A 16928-nucleotide genomic window follows, 5' to 3' on the forward strand; every position below is an offset into this window, starting at 1 on the left:
CTCTGTTCGCCCCCATTTTCTCACCTGATGGCGCCCCTGCGACTGTGCCTGTCTTAGGTTGTTCCTCCCTTGAGGAATCTTACCCATCTCTGGCTAACAGCCATCTTCCGGCCATACAGGGAGACATAAAGCTGGTAAGTGAGAGAGAAGTAATATTCTTTGAAAATGTTAGCTTTTTACTTCTTTGCAGATTTATGCCCCGTGCCTTCTATGCCCAGCACTTGTCTTGAGGTATTTTTATCACTTGGAAAATTATGGTATTTGGTAATTTCACATATAAGGCACAAATCCTAGTAAAGGGCTGTAATTAGGAAGGAAGAAGAAAAACCATAGAAGTAGCAGAGGGAAGAAAACATGAGAAGATTGATTAAGTGTCAGACAGGGTTATTTTATTCAATATTCTCTCATAGCTCTATTTCTGTAAAACTCTCCATCACTAGTTTCACTAGCATTGTAATAAAAAAAAGGGGGGGGCATTCTCACTTAGTGGAGATGGGGCGGTCAGTGTTTGACCAACTAACTGTAGGTTTCAGTATTCTATGCCAAGATCGCCATCTGGCCCCTGCGTGTTCTATTCTTCAAGAGCACTATCCTGAAAAGCTTCTGGGAAGTTTATGTTCTCCTCCTTTCTGTACTGCTTATCAAAGGTTAGCTTAGTCTTTGGCAAAAATGCAAGCAAAAGCAAAGCCAATAGTATAATGGAGAAAAACAAAAGCAAGGTGGGTAATAGGGGGAGCCAGCTGTGAAGGCCCCTGCTTTGTGGGGGTCTTCCTCCAGCCTGAGCTCTGCTACACAGCTTGAGTAGCATGGCTCCCAGCACTACTACACTATTCCCTTTATTTGGACAGTTCTCTTGCTCTGTTCCACTTATTTTTTTGATTAATTCCTACTCATCCCTTAGGAAATATTTCCCCTGAAAATCTATGCTACACACTTGCATAGGAACTTGCATGTTAATGCAATGCAATGCTTGTTTGATTGGCACTCCACATGTACACCTGTGATCTGAATGAGGGCAGGGACTAGGTTGCACTGCTTAGGAATGTATCTCCTATGCCCAGAACAATGCGCACAGGATAGGGAGTCAAACATTTATTGAATGAGCAAAGTTCATCATAAAGTAGATAGAATCTAGACTGTATTCCAAGCCTGCCAATTATTATACCTCTCTTCAATGCTTTTATTGGAATGGAAATGTTTAGTATGAAATTTAAATCATAAGCCAAAATAGGAAAGTTATATGGAGATATTTGTGTCTGGATTACTGTTGGCATAATGAAATGGGTGAGATGAGGCCTGTAAAGCATCCTTCTTAGGAAAAGTGCTCTGCATACAAAATGCTGAGTATCTAAGAGCAGAGGGAATAAATAGCTCCCAAGGGGCAAACAGCTCTTTTCAGTGAGATGAATGAGCTGTTCCAGGGAAGCTGGAAGCCAGGCTGTGAAAGTAAATTAATATCCTACGTGAGATGAACCATATAACCTTCTCCTCTGCCAGGGGCTTCTGGGCTTATAAGCTTATCTCCACACACGGGGAGCAGACAGACCATACCTGATTTATCAGTGAATAGGTGGGAGTGGAAAAGCACTGCCCCAACATGAAGTCCAGTAGGGACAGCTCTGCCTTCTGCCCTTCCCGGGGCTCTGCAGGTCACAAAGCACTGTCACCACAGTCTAGGGAGGTAGACAGTCTGGGTGCTACTGTTTCCATTCTACAGTTAAGGAACCTGAGGCCCAGAGAATTTAAATGATGTGTCCAAGGTCACCCAGATAGTAGGCGTTAGTGCCAGAAATAAAAATCAGGTCTACACGTCTTTCTTCATATGGCATGAGTCTACAGGAGATGGTTTTCCAAGGCTGAATAAGGCAGAGGGGATTTCGAATAGTCACATCAATCAGTATATGAATCGTTTTAATGTTTTTTTTTTTTAAAAAGAGTATAACCTGTGATTGAAGCAGCTCAGTCCCCTGTAGCAGTTATGAAAATCTTGGGATGAAAGGCTCCATTGAATAGGACTCTCTAGCCTCTAATAAGAAAGGGATTTGGAACTGCAAGGCTGCTCTGCTCAGGAGCAGCTGTTTTCATGCAAAAGTCCCATAATGGGCTCTCCCAGAAGGCCTGCCTCACTGAGCACCAAGGATCTTGGCAAGTGGGTACAAGTTGGAGATAAGCTGATAGTTTGGGAGAATGACTTTATTGCTTACAAATCTTACAAATCTGTTATGGGTTGATTTATGTCCTCCAAAAATATATGTTGAAGTCCTAACCCCTGTGACCTGTGAATGTATACCTTATCGAAAGTAGGATCTTTGCAGATGTAAGCAAGTGAAGAGACATCATTAAAGCAGGCCCTGATCCAGTGTAAGTGGAATCCTGGTAGGAGGGAAATTTGGACATAGATGTACACAGAGAGGAGAACAGCATGTGAAACATGTGATGACAGAGGCCAGGGATGGAGTAATGAAACTGTGAGCCGAGGCACAGGCACACCAAGGATTCACAGCCACCACCAGAAGCTTGCGGGAGGCAAGGAAGGATCCTACCCTGAGTCTCAGATGGAGAGTGGCCTGGCTGACATCTTGATTTCAGACTTCCAGCCTCCAGAACTGGGAGAGAATACATCTCTGTTGTTTTAAACCTCTCAGTTTGTGGCACTTTCACAGTGGCTTTAGGAAACTACTAATACACCTAATAACCAATTCTAGGCTAGCATATTACTGTTCAATGTAGCACCAGCTTCACTTGGGTCGCCTGAGCATATTTCTTTTCCAGTGTGAAGCCATGAAGAAATGAGCTGTGTTAATTAGATCAAAGACAATGCAAACTTCACAGCTGGCTGAGAGACAGAGGCCGCAATCAGTGAAGGCAGTGAAAGGAGGCCAAGCACCAGAGCAAGGACGGATGACGGCATAAGGAGCCAGGAGATCCGGAAGAGTATGTCTCGGGGACTGAACGTTTGCCACATCTCTGAATAACAAATCTGCCTTACAGAATGAGGTTTGACACTCAGAAGCAGGCAAACACATAGGCCAGCACATTGTGGCTTCTTTTTCATTATCATTATGAAACATTTTAGACATATAAACAGGTATAGAAAATAACATAACAAACACCTGTGTACACACAACTCAGCTCAAGAAACAAAAAAGCAATGAGTGTTCCCTATTTACCCCTACCCGTCCCTACCCTTCATCCCCAAAAGTGACCATTTTGGGGAGACAATTCTCCATAGGTTTCTTAATTCCTGCACATCTTACAGAAAGGTAATGATTGAAATGTTTTCTATACTATCATTTCAAGGATATTTGTATAGTGAACAGCCTCAGAAGATAGAGACAGTGTTCCCCCCTGGAGCAAAGGTCAAGCAGGCTCACTGCCCATTAGAAAAGATACAGATTTCCTAAGTTCATGGTTCCTCTCCTGTAGGTCAGCCCACAGCATGCACATGGGCATCTCCCCACGTCCCTTCTCATCACCTGCATGGTACACGGGGGTCGCGGGAACTGGTGCAACTGTGCCGATACTCATGCTGCTTGCCATGACAAACGGAATATAGTCCTTTTTCTCTAACCCAGGAATCTGTCTTCTACCAAAATCAATGAAACTGTGTCAAGGGGGGAAGCCTCAGATCCTTCAAAGATTTTGAAGACAGTTATCTTCAATTTGGTGTTTATTATTTCTGTGTATGTGTATTTTGCTAGATAGAAGATAGAGATGATACAGATATAGATAGATAGATAGATAGATAGATAGATAGATAGATAGATAGATAGATAGATAGATAGGTAGATAGATAGATAGATAGATACATGATAGATAGATAGATGATAGATGACAGTATTTTTTTACTTGTTTACAAAGTTTATTTAAATGGGATCATGCAGTATGTATGTATCCTTCAGCAGCCTGCTCTTTCTCAATTTGTCTTCTTCAGAGTTATCAGTACTGATCCATGTTCTAGGTCATCCATTTCATTCTTGTTCATGACTCCTTGTGCATGTGTAAGGATTTTTCTTGTGTATAAATTTAGGAGTGGAAACACTGGAATGTAATGTGAACTTACCTTCAGCTTTAGTAGATACCGCCAACTTGCTTCCTGAAGTGATTGTACCGAATAACATTTCATAAGCAATATGCAAGATTTCCTGTTTCTCTACATCCTTGCAAGTGTGTACCATCATGCTTGCGGGGCTTTACCTCTCTGATGAGTGTTAAGTGCTGTACATCTTTTCACATGTTCTTTGGTCTTTCTTTTCCTCTTCATTGCTGTTTGTATCCTTTACCCATTTTCCTACTGGGTTGTTGTGTGTTACGGTTTGTTTATATATTCAAGATACTGATATTTTGTCTCTTATTTATATACAAATAACATCTGCTCTCTGGCTTGTCTCTTCCCTTCATTCATGGTGTTTCTATAACTTTTCACAGTGGAGTTCCAGGAGAAGTCTGTATTCATAGTGGTGTTCAATGGAGTCAGGGATTCAAAATAGTGATGAGAGTATGATCTGACCAAGCATTGTATAGAGACTGGGCTGCAAGAAGATTGGGCTCTAGGCATGATTCTTCCATAGTTGAGTGTCTCTGGGGAAGTCACATCACATCTGTGTCTGGGGCTCCTTATCTGGAAATGGCACCTTTGGGCTAGATGGTCCCCCTAAGCACCTTCCCAAATGTAAGTTTCTCTAACACTTAGAGTCAAAGTCATGTCTACCAGGCAGGCAACAGCAGGGCCTATATGGATAAGCCCAACTTTACTATAACTTGGGAAGTGACTGGGCAGCTTCTGTGTTGTTTTCCCTAACTTCCTCACAGGGGTAGCCACTTAGTTCTCAATGTACCCACAGCCCCTGCTCACATCGCTATCACAGTATCACATAATGCTGTTGGTGATAGCACCAGTTATCTCTCTGACTAGATCATGAGCTTCTGTAGGACAGGGTTGACCTTAGTATATCCCCAGCACCTCCCATAGCTCCTGACTCAGTGAATGCTTGAAGAATGATGGAGGAACTCAGGGAGGTAGGAAGAAAGGTTGGAAGAAGGAAAGGGGTGGAGGAAGAAAAGAAGGACTAAAGAACGTATGTACCCAAATGAATTTAACAGAATTCCCAAAACAGTTACACATTAGTAAAATGAACCATAAACAAATACTATTGCAAGTATTTTACAAGTGGAGTCAGTTTTCCTGGATCACATGGGAAAACAACAGTTGCTTATTAATAGAGACCAATAATTTCTGATTTTTAATCTGATCTTCCAACTAATAAATCCTAGTCTCATTATTTTAGCAAAACCAAAATAGAGTTTGAATTAAACTCATCTTCATCCTCTTTATGCAACAAAACTATATTACTTATTATTTTGAACTTTTCCCAACTGACATGTTCTAAAAGATTAAAAAGGGAGTCTCTAATCTTTAGGACCTTTCATAATTGCGATCTACATAATACGAGATGGGAGTACTTAAATAATTATTCTCTCTTAGCTATAATGCAATTCCCTGCTTGTAGCAAATAAAGGAAGAAAACAAGATTATGTACTATAGTCCCATCTTATCCATAGTTTTGCCTTCTGTGGTTTCAGTCAATTGTGGTCAACTGTGGACTGGAAGCAGATGATCCTCCTCCTGACATTTTGCCAGAAGGTCGCTGCTGTAGTAGCCTAACACTACATCACAATGCCTATGTCACTTATCTCATCACTTAGGCATTTTATCAGCTCACATCATCACCAGAAGCAGGATGAGTAAGGTATTTTGAGAGGGAGAGAGAGAGAGACCACATTCATATAACTTGTATTATAATACATTGTTACAATTGTTCTATTTTATTATTAGTTATTTTTGTTAATCTCTTCCTCAGCCTAATTTTCTAATTACATTTTATCATAGGTATGTATATACAGGAAAAAACATAGTACATGCAGTGTTTGGTACTACCTGCAGGTTTAGACATCCTCTGGGGTCTTAGAACATACCCCTGTGGATAAGGGGGACAACTATAATAAAATTGCTCATGACAATGGGAAGAAGCAATGGGAGGGAAACTCCTGGCTCTTAAGAATGGTCTGTTACAAGGTATCAGGGCAAATTATGCATGGATAATACCCTGTCCTTCGTTTAGTTTTGACTTTACACAGCTTACTTCACTGCTGCAAATATAATCCAATTTTCTCAGTTGCACATTAGTCTCTGGAAAAGCAAAGCAAAATTTGAGCAGGACTCTATCCTTCCCTGGGGGTAATACATTATCTGTTCATCTTGAAAAACTGTGCAGTGTTTTCTATCTCCTACTCTAACGTATTTTTTTGCAAATTTATTATGCCAGTATCTCTGTGTTTGTTTTTATTATAATTAGTAAGATCATCATTAAATAATAAAAAAGTAAGTGGATTACGAGAACCAGACCAGGAATAAAATTAGGGTGTGGAGATGAACAGTAGAGTGGGGTGGGGTGGCTGTGGCAGGGATACATCTGTTCCGTGCTTCTCCCAGCAGACCTCCTTCCTGGCAGCCCAATTTCAGCCCCTCCAGACACCAGCTTCCAGCCATGTTAGTGATCTCATGATTGTATGTCCTGTCATAACGGAGTCATTCACTAGATGGTTTCCTTTGCACAGTACCTCCCAAAGTGTAGGCTCCAACCCATGTGCATCAGAGTTCCCCAGCGTGCTTGTTAAAAATACATATTTCTTATCTGCTTTATCAAAAATGCTTGGGCCACCAGAAGATGACTGGTTAGCCAGAGACAGGTAAGATTCCTCAAGGGAGGAACAACCTAAGACAGGCACAGTCGCAGGGGGGCCATCAGGTGAGAAATTGGGGATCAACAGAGGTGAGGCCTAGAACCTCACCCCCTCTGTTTTGAGAGAAATCTTCTGCATCCATGGATGTTTTGTTGCTCTTGTCTAGCTTGGATTAATACTTAGTCTATAGGCACACACCTGATCATCTACATTTGCCCTCTTACAGCACTAAACTATGTTTTCTACCTTTATCTTGCATCTACCTACCACTTCAGCATTTTATTAAAAATAATAATAATAATAATAAGGGAGAAATGTGGGATTCACATATAAATCAAGTATAAAAATCAAACGAATATTCATATTTGACCTGATTGTTTATAGTTCATAATGCATGATCAAAACCGAAAGTTTCTGTGATGACTGCCCTTGCACTGTTCACCATGTAAGAACTTATTCACTATGTAAGAATTTGTTCACCATGTAAGAACTTGTTCGTTATGTTTCAGAAGATTGGAGACTGTTGAGAATTAGGCTTGGGGTTGATTAATGATTGTGCATTGAGTCCCCTATACAGAATTTGATTGTTGTTAACAACCATTTGATCAATAAATATGAGAGATGCCCTCTCAAAAAAAAAAAAAATGCTGGGGCCAGAAGATGGGGTGGGGGAGGCTTGAGGGATTTGAATGACAAAAAGCACACTAAAATTTGAGAATTGCTGCCTCAGAGTAAAGTGTGGAAACAAAAATGGAGGGAAATCCCTTCTGGCACTAAGTACCTAAGAAGGAAGGAGAGGTTGCTTCATAGGTATTGAAAAGGGAAGCAGACAGGCAAAAGATGAAGCTTGCCTAGTTCACAGCTCTCATTAGGGTTTACCTCCATTCTGACTGCTGTTAATTAAAGTCAAACTAAAGTGTGCTCTACAACATGTGTTGTATAATGCCAGTCAATATTTGTGTTGTGAACCTCAAAAGTAATCCTGCTTCTAAGCTAATTCATTTGGCCAGCAGTAAGGATGCCAAAGGTTTGCAGCATGCTAGAAGGGCCAGGCAGGTAAACTGGTTAAAATACCATATGGTCCACAATAAGATACCACCTCACACCCACTAGGATGATTATAATCAAGAAGACAGTAACAGTGTTGGCAAGGATGTGGAGAAATGGGAACTCTTTTACATAATGGTAATGGAAATTGCTGGAATGTAAAATGACATACTCTTTGGAAACATTTTTGCAGTTCCTCAAAAGTTAAACATAGAGTTACAATGTCACCTAGCAATTCTATTCCTAAGTATACACTCAAAAGAATTAAAAACATTTTCATACATAAACTCTATTGGAATGTGCATAGCAGCATTGTTTGTAGTAGCCAAAAAGTGGAAATAACCAAAATGTCCATCAACTGAAGGATAGATAAACAAATGTGGTACATACATACAATGGGATATTATTTACCATTTGAAAGAGGTGAAGTATTGATACGTGCTAAAAGGTAGAAGAATCTTGAAAATCTTCTGTTAAGTGAAATAAACCAGATATAAAAGGGCATATATTATATTATTTCATTTATATGAAATGTCCAGAATAGGCAAATCCGGAGAGACAGAAATTAGCTTAGTGCTTACCAGGGATTGGAGGAGGGAATGAGGAGTGATTGCTAATGGGCATGGGGCTTCCTTTTGGGGTGATGAGAATATTCTGGAATTCGATAGTGGTGATAGTTGCACAGCTCTGTGAATATACTTAAAACTACTGAGTTGCACACTTTAGGAATTGTGTGGTATGTGAATTATATCCCAATTTTTTTAAATGATGGAAGAAGTGTCCAAAGAAAAAATAATAAATTTGACTACATGAGAAAAATGCTTTGTGGTTATCTGTAGGAAAAACTCACTTATGTGTCTTTCTACTCATACTACAACATTTCTAACACCTGATGTGTGAGGTTTTCCACACACCAAGCAATTCTTTGACATCAGCTGAGTGTCCTACAATTCAATTCAGTTCTGACACTACCTACCTGGTGTTAGCATCAGATCTCATAGGTTAGGGCTCAGTCCTACAAGACTGCCAATCCCCCACTTTAGAAGCCAATCAAAAGTCCAGGTTGTCACCAGTGCTTCTGACTAACCAGCTATAGATCAGAGGTTCCAACAACCCACTTTTTGGTTTCGATTAACTTGTTGGAGCAGCTCACAGAACTCAGGGAAGTTATTTATTCACTAGATTACTGGTTTATTATCAAATGCTATAACTCAGGATGAGCCATAGGGGAGAGATGCACAGGATGAGGTCCCTGTGGAGTTGAGGTGCTCCACCCTCCCAGATGCATTCACCAACCCGCGAGTGCGCCAAACCTCACACGCACTTAGGAGATATTTATGGAGACTCCATCATGTAGGAATGACCAATCATTAACTCAGTCTCCACCTCCCTCCTCTTTCTACAGAACGGTGGAGCTCAAAGTTCCAAGCTTCTAATCATGGCTTGGTCTTCCTGGCGACCACCTCCCATCCTGAAGCTATTCAGGAGCCCACCCAGAGTCTCCTCATTAGAACAAAGGAGATGCCTATCACCCAGGAAATTCCAAAGAATTTGAGAGCTCTGAAATTAACTTAGTGTCAAGGAACAAATATTAGAACAAAGATACTCCTTGTGCTCATATCAGTTAGGAAATTACAAGGGTTTTAGGAGCTCTGTGCCAGTAATGGAAGGCAGAGACCATATGTACTTTTTCTATTATTTCACAGTGGTATTAACATGCCACATAAGGATAATCAAAGCCCACATGGGGTCCCCACAAAGGAGGGTGGGGCAATATCACTTCCCAAAGGGGGGACTTTAGGGATGAGGATGATATCCAAAGGTCAGTCACTAGAGACACCATCCTTTTGAGAAACAGAGTCATTGGGCATGAAGGAGATTGGCAGGTAAGAAACTAGAGGAGATGACAGGAGTCAAGAAGAGCCTTGAGGGATTCAGATTAGTGGCAAGAAGGTGGATTAGTTAATAAGTGGGGTTGGGATAACTGGAGAGGAATAAGAAAAAAGATAAAACTGAAATTGTTCCTTATACCATGTACTAGTATTGATTGCAAAGGAATCAGAGATATAAATATTTAAAAAATAAAACCATAAAATACTAAAAGAAAACGTAAGGCTTAGGAAGCTGGACTTGTAAAAACTTTCTTGACTGTGACTCAAAATCCAGGGAAAAAACTGAGAAATGTGGCTCCCTGAAACTAATCAAGTCTCTAGCCCTAACTACCAGTTTACAGAAAAAAATGAGATAAAGGAACCTGATCAATGGCGCAGTCAGCAAAATCTAGAATGTGGGCACTTCAGATTTACTGCTGTTTATGAGTTGCTTTCCTTAATAAAAAAGTGCAAAAAGATAAAAATAAGAAAGCAAGGAGGTATACCTATACATTAAAAGAGAGTCAAAAGACATATCAACCAAATGCAAAGTGTGGATCATGTTTGTACCCAAATTTTTTTTAACTGAAAATAAAGCAGTTTTGAAACAAGAAATTCAAATATTGCGTGGATATTGGATAATTTTAAATAATTACTATTAATTTATCAATTGTGATCATTGTAATGTGTTATGTGAAAAAGAGGAGGTCTTATCTCCTAGAGGTATAGATTGAACTATTTGCAGATGAAATGGTATGATCTTAGGTATTTACTTTAAAATAATCCAGTACAGGTATATGTGGGAAATAGGAGGTGTAAATTAAATAAAATGGTACTGGTGTTATAATTATTAAAGCTGGGTGATAAGTACATAAGGATTCATTATACTGTTCTCATTTCTTTGGGGTAAATCTGAAAGTGACATTTGGGTGACATTGGGGTGGAGGGAAGGATCAGGATGAAGGAGTAGAAGCAGTGGAAGGAGTCAAGCAGTAGAAACAGCAGAAGGAGTAGAAGACGTAGGAGTCAAGGATGACTCTCAGGATTCTGACACAGATGAATGACTGCATGGTGAGGCCATTCTACAAACCAGGAAATTTAGAAGAAATTAAAGTGAGGGGTGAAGGGTGCAAGAGGTCCCATTTCAGACAGGTTGAGTTGAGGCACCTGCAGAACATCCAGCACTCAGGGAAGAGGTCTGCACAAGGACAGGGTGTGGGCAGTTATTAGCTGCAGCATAATTTCCATGGAAACACATGGAGGGTAGGCACAAGAAGACACTCCCTTCATCAAGTGCTTCTTATCAAATTAAAAAATTACTCTTGGACTGTGCTAACATTACAAAAGCAAAGTGGTTTAATCAAAAATGATATAAGAGAAAAAAATACTAATGTATGATAATAACCATTCATGCTATTCTGTGTCCTCTCGATTTCCATTTTAAACATGTAGAGATCTTCAGGGTTTGACTGCCAGATTTTCTTATTTAATTTCTTTCCCCTAATAAGGGAATTTTCAAGACAACACTAGGGAGGACTTTAATACATTATGGGGGGAAAATCTCATCTGAAAGATCAAATTTTACTTTTTCTTTTTTATCTTACCTTTTTTAAAAATTTTGTTTTTTCTATGTTATACAAAAACTGAAGAAAAACACCAAAACCATCTAGATTCTGGCCAGCATTCAATTTCCTGTCTTTGAAACAGCCATGATAATGTTAAGTCCTTGGGTTGACTTGTGTATTCAGAAGGAGCCATGGAGCTGCTCACATAAAAAGCATTTTGTGCCAGGGATTGATTTCTGCCCTGGAGCCAGGCAAAGAGAAGACTACTCAGCCCCTGTGTTATCTGTTGCTGGGGAGGCATCAGGCCATTGGCTAGGCTTTAATAAAACACGGCAATAACATTTTGGTTTGAAGCACAGAATACTTTCCAAACCAAAATTAAAGTTTATCAGCAATTGAGATGCTTGTAGATTTCTTATTTTTGCAGGTATTTGTATCTTTAGCCTTTGTAGTCAAGTAAGAGGAGAAGCACATCAGTATCTTTCTTTTCCTGTTCTGGGATCATTCTCCAAATCTGTGTTGACCACCCAGTTCAAACTCCTCTGCCTGCCATTTGAAGCCCCCACAATTTGCCTTCACCCAAGACCTCATCAGATGGCAGCTACGATGTGTGCATGAGTGTGCATCTATGTACATGTGCGATTTGATTCACCTCTCCACCCTGATGTGCAGGTGAATGCCGTGCGGGTGTATGTGAACAGTTCCTCGGAGAACCTCGACTACCCAGTCCTCGTGGTGGTTCGCCAACAGAAAGAGGTGCTATCCTGGCAGGTTCCTCTGCTCTTCCAAGGACTGTAAGTGGATCTTTGCCCAGACAACTTCATTACATTTGGTTTCTTTCAAGGTCATAGACTTTAAATGCTCTTTCCCTAATAAAAGGAGAAATCGAACATGTGGAATGCTGACATATTTTGCATGCTAGGTGCAAGCATTGGTCGAGGTGCATACCCTGACCTGGGCAGCTGTGCTTGATTTCCATCCACTTTGAAGTTCAGATGAGCACTCTGCCAAGATTTTTAACATCTAGAAAAACTTGTAGCGTTTTAATTCGATCCAGTATGTTCCGTAGCTCTTGGCTGGTTGGTGTATCATCCACTGAGGACAGGGCTAAGCCCAACAGTCAACTTAAATGAGCAGCACCTCCCCCACTCTTTAAAATGTCCACTGAGTGTGGGGTCTTCATTCCATATTTACTGAGCACTGCTAAGTGCTAAATGCTAGGGTAATGGCAGCGGAAGATCAACAACAACAAAGTCCCTCCCTTGTGAAGCAAATATTTTGGCAGAGGAAACTGTACAAGGTACGATAGCACTGATAAGAAAAAAAACAAAAAGCATTCAGACATGGACACATAGTATGGTGTTCAATCATTTTAGACGTTGAGAAATCTGAGGGTTGAAATGCTAATTCTGAAAGCCTTGACTTGGGCTCTGGGACTCTTTTAGCAAAACTTTCAAAGAAGAGAAAAATGGAATCAATTAGTTGTTTTATCAGGACAGTTTCCCCTTTAAAATAGGCTACTTTTTCCTCATTAAATGAGGAGGATGGTCAGTGTACTGTGACATGGCCTGAAGGAACCGGCCAGCACTGAGCAGGCCTCACACCCCTAGCATGGGACAAACTCAAGCTAACACACTAGCTCAAAAATCACTATCAGTAAGTCCAGTCTGAACTTTAAAACATAGGATTCAGAAACAAATTAGCAGAGAGGTGGACTGAGATGCGTTTCTTCCCTTGCTTGTTCATCGAGTCTTCCTTGTTCTTGCTGCTTCTCTCCTCCACTGGCCGCTGCAGGTACCAGAGGAGCTACAGCTACCAGGGAGTGAGCCGCACCTTGTGTCCCTCGGAAGCAACCAATGAAACAGGACCTCTGGAGCAACCGATATTTGTAGATGTAGCGTCCATGGCGCCCCTGGGTGCCCAGTACAAACTGCTGGTCACCAAGCTCAAGCACTTCCAGCTGCAGTAAGCAGGGCCCACTGTGGCCTCTCTCTGCTCTTCCCCTGCTCGTGCGTGCTCAGTCTAGCTTCCTGCCTTCCAGATCAGCACTCAGCAAGGAAACTCCCCCCTTGGAGTACTGTTTTAGCGCCTTCTGAACTCTCCTGCTCACCGCTGGGCAGCAGAGCGTTAATCTGGGCAGCAGGGAGGACACAGTGGAGGCTGGTGGAGGGAGTTAGGGCAGCTGACCCCACAGAGCATCTGTCTTCAAGGCGCTGTGTGAGGACCCTGTCCTGCCTGTCATCCGAGCAAGAGGCACTGGTGACTGGGTAGTCCTGTATTATTCACCAGTGTCACTCTTCTGCAAGGAGTTTTGGAATTGTTTTAAGAAAGACCTTAAGCTATTTTTTTCTTACTCCTATTTCTATTCCAGTTTTCTCCATCCAGGCTGGGATCCAAATCACTTCGGATCTACCACCTCAAATTGTTTATGTTAGATGCAGAGTATAATAAATTCACTTGGACGCCTTGTCTCCAAAGGATCTGTTCTCTCCCAGAGATTACTCTTGAAAAATATTGCATAAATATGTGTGGAAATTTAAACAGAAAGGCTAGGGTCATTCCTTAATAAGGCCATAAACTTCAGGGACTTTTCTGCCTCAAACTCAAGACTTATCAAGGATTCAAACCATTTCCTCCCCTCTCAGTGTTATAAATAAATTCTAAAAGAAAATAGTGTTAAATTGGTTATGGTAAAAACTAGAATTTGTACTCATAATTAAGAGAACAAAAAGAACCATAGACTAGAATATATTTCTAACACACATAACTGACAAAGGCATTATGCACAAAATATATAAAGAATTCCTACAAATCAATAAGAAAAAATAGGCAAGTTCCTTAGCTGCTGTCCTCATTATCACCCACCCTTCTGTGGCTTTAGCTTCATAGGGCAAGAATCTTGGAGCCTATGAGTCTGGGCACTGCTCAGTGTAGGGACTGGCACACAGGTAAATACAAGTCTGTGTGCTCACAGGTTCAGACTTAGCTTTACTGGAACAAATAGGTTTTCTGAGGCAAAATGAGATCTCAGGAGCAGATATTATACCTGAGAAAACAATCCTGTGACCTGGATCTCTCACTAGAACTTTAGGACAGAGACAGAAGAGTCTCAGCAGGGGAATCTATGTCTATATTTACCCAATGAAAAAACATATACATAATATAAATGGACTCAAATATGCCAAGTAAAAGACTCAGAATGTCAAATGGAATTTAGAAAAAAAGAAAACCAATATATGTTGCTTGTAAGTGTATAACCTCAAATAAAAGAATATATAAGTGTAAATAAAAGGATGGTAAAAGAAACACCATACTGATACTAACCAAGGGAAAAGGTGATGTATCAAGGTGGTATTATACAAGATACTATTTAAGTCAAGATTATTAGAGATAGAGGGACATTACATATTTCTAAAATAATCATTCACCATGAAGATAAACTTAAATTCTAAATTTGTATGCACCTAGTAACATCACTTCAAAATAAACAAAGCAACAGCTGCAGAATGAAAAAGAGAACTAAGGAAAAATGCACAATCTTTGTGGGAGAATTCTCTATAACTAGTAGAATAAGCAGATAAAAATTTGAAATATATATATATATATACATAGACATGCATATTTATGTGAATATACGTATTTATGTATGTCTGTACGTGTTGATTAGATAGAACAGGCTTTGGAAAACCATGGCCCACAGACTGGCCACTGGTTTTTGTAAACAAAGATTTTTTGGAACACCTTGACTACCTACCCATTCATTTACATGTTATCTCTGGCTGCTTTCATGCAACACTGACAAAGCTGAGCAGTTGGGATAGAGACATAATGGCCTGCAAGGCTAAAATATTTACTATGTGGCCCCTAAAGAAAAATTTTGCCAATGCCTGATATAAAAGAGAAGATAGACATGATTAACAAACTTGGGCTAATTAATATATTTAGAAACCTACATCTCAAAATGATAGACCACCTGAGCTTCTCACGTGCACATGTAACATTTACCAAAAGTGCCAAACTTTAATGCCTATGTTGATAAATTTCAAAGGACGGAAATCCTCTATATGGAACTGAGATAGAAATCAAATACAAAATGATATCTAAGAAAATCTCCAAATGTTTGGAAATTGAGTGGTCTACTTCCAAATAACTTATGAGATAAAAGAAGAAATCACAATAAAATTTAGAAAATATTTTCTGCGGGGTCCGTCGTGATTTTTCCTTTCTCGTTTCTGATACTGTTGATTTGTGTTGACTCTCTTTTCCTCTTAATAAGTCTGGCTAGAGGCTTATCTATTTTGTTTATTTTCTCAAAGAACCAGCTCTTGGTTTCATTGATTTTTGCTATTGTTTTATTCTTCTCAATTTTATTTATTTCTTCTCTGATCTTTATTATGTCCCTCCTTCTGCTGACCTTAGGCCTCATTTGTTCTTCTTTTTCCAGTTTCGATAATTGTGACATTAGACCGTTCATTTGGGATTGCTCTTCCTTTTTTAAATATGCTTGGATTGCTATATACTTTCCTCTTAAGACTGCTTTTGCTGTGTCCCACAGAAGTTGGGGCTTAGTGTTGTTGTTGTCATTTGTTTCCATATATTGCTGGATCTCCATTTTGATTTGGTCATTGATCCATTGATTATTTAGGAGCATGTTGTTTAGCCTCCATGTGTTTGTGAGCCTTTTTGCTTTCTTTGAACAGTTTATTTCTAGTTTAATGCCTTTGTGGTCTGAAAAGTTGGTTGGTAGGGTTTCAATCTTTTGGAATTTACTGAGGCTCTTTTTGTGTACTAGTATGTGGTCTATTCTGGAGAATGTTCCATGTGCACTTGAGAAGAATGTGTATCCTGTTGCTTTTGGATGTAGAGTTCTGTAGATGTCTATTAGGTCCATCTGTTCTAGTGTGTTGTTCAGTGCCTCTGTGTCCTTACTTATTTTCTGTCTGGTGGATCTGTCCTTTGGAGTGAGTGGTGTGTTGAAGTCTCCTAGAATGAATGCATTGCATTCTATTTCCTCCTTTAGTTCTGTTAATATTTGTTTCAGGTATGTTGGTGCTCCTGTATTGGGTGCATATATATTTATAATGGTTATATCCTCTTGATGGACTGAGCCCTTTATCATTATGTAATGTCCTTCTTTGTCTTTTGTTACTTTCTTTATTTTGAAGTCTGTTTTGTCTGATACCAGAATTGCAACACCTGCTTTCTTCTCTCTGTTGTTTGCTTGAAATATCTTTTTCCATCCCTTGACTTTAAGTCTGTGCGCGTCTTTGGGTTTGAGGGGAGTCTCTTGTAAGCAGCATATGGATGGATCTTGCTTTTTTATCCATTCTATTACTCTGTGTCTTTTGATTGGTGCATTCAGTCCATTTACATTTAGGGTGATTATTGAAAGGTATGAATTTATTGCCATTGCAGGCTTTAAGTTTGTGGTTACCAAAGGTTTAGGGTTAGCTTCTTTACTATCTTACTGTCTAACTTAACTTGCTTGTTGAGCTATTATTAACACAGTCTGATGATTCTTTATTTCTCTCCCTTCTTATTCCTCCTCCTCCCTTCTTCATATGTTGGGTGTTTTGTTGTGTGCTCTTTTTAGGAGTGCTCCCATCTAGAGCAGTCCCTGTAGGATGCCCTGTAGAGGTGGTTTGTGGGAGGCAAATTCCCTCAACTTTTGCTAGTCTGGGAATTGTTTAATCCCTCCTTC

At 40.0% G+C, this 16928-nt stretch overlaps 1 protein-coding gene across 6 annotated transcripts in view; it reads left to right on the forward strand.

Annotated features, from left to right (window-relative positions):
• SIDT1 (SID1 transmembrane family member 1) overlaps nt 1–16928 on the forward strand; it is a 90064-nt gene that overhangs the window by 22198 nt on the left and 50938 nt on the right. For 5 of the 6 annotated variants that reach the window (XM_057502710.1, XM_036929593.2, XM_036929594.2 and 2 more), the window contains 2 exons: nt 11900–12021; nt 13022–13192. In XM_057502710.1, coding sequence (XP_057358693.1) covers nt 11900–12021; nt 13022–13192 — 293 coding nt within the window. The remainder of the gene's footprint in view (nt 1–11899; nt 12022–13021; nt 13193–16928) is intronic. The other variant, XM_057502711.1, reaches the window with a different exon arrangement.

Source organism: Manis pentadactyla, chromosome 1 (genome assembly GCF_030020395.1).
Source record: "Manis pentadactyla isolate mManPen7 chromosome 1, mManPen7.hap1, whole genome shotgun sequence".
NCBI lineage: Eukaryota > Metazoa > Chordata > Mammalia > Pholidota > Manidae > Manis > Manis pentadactyla.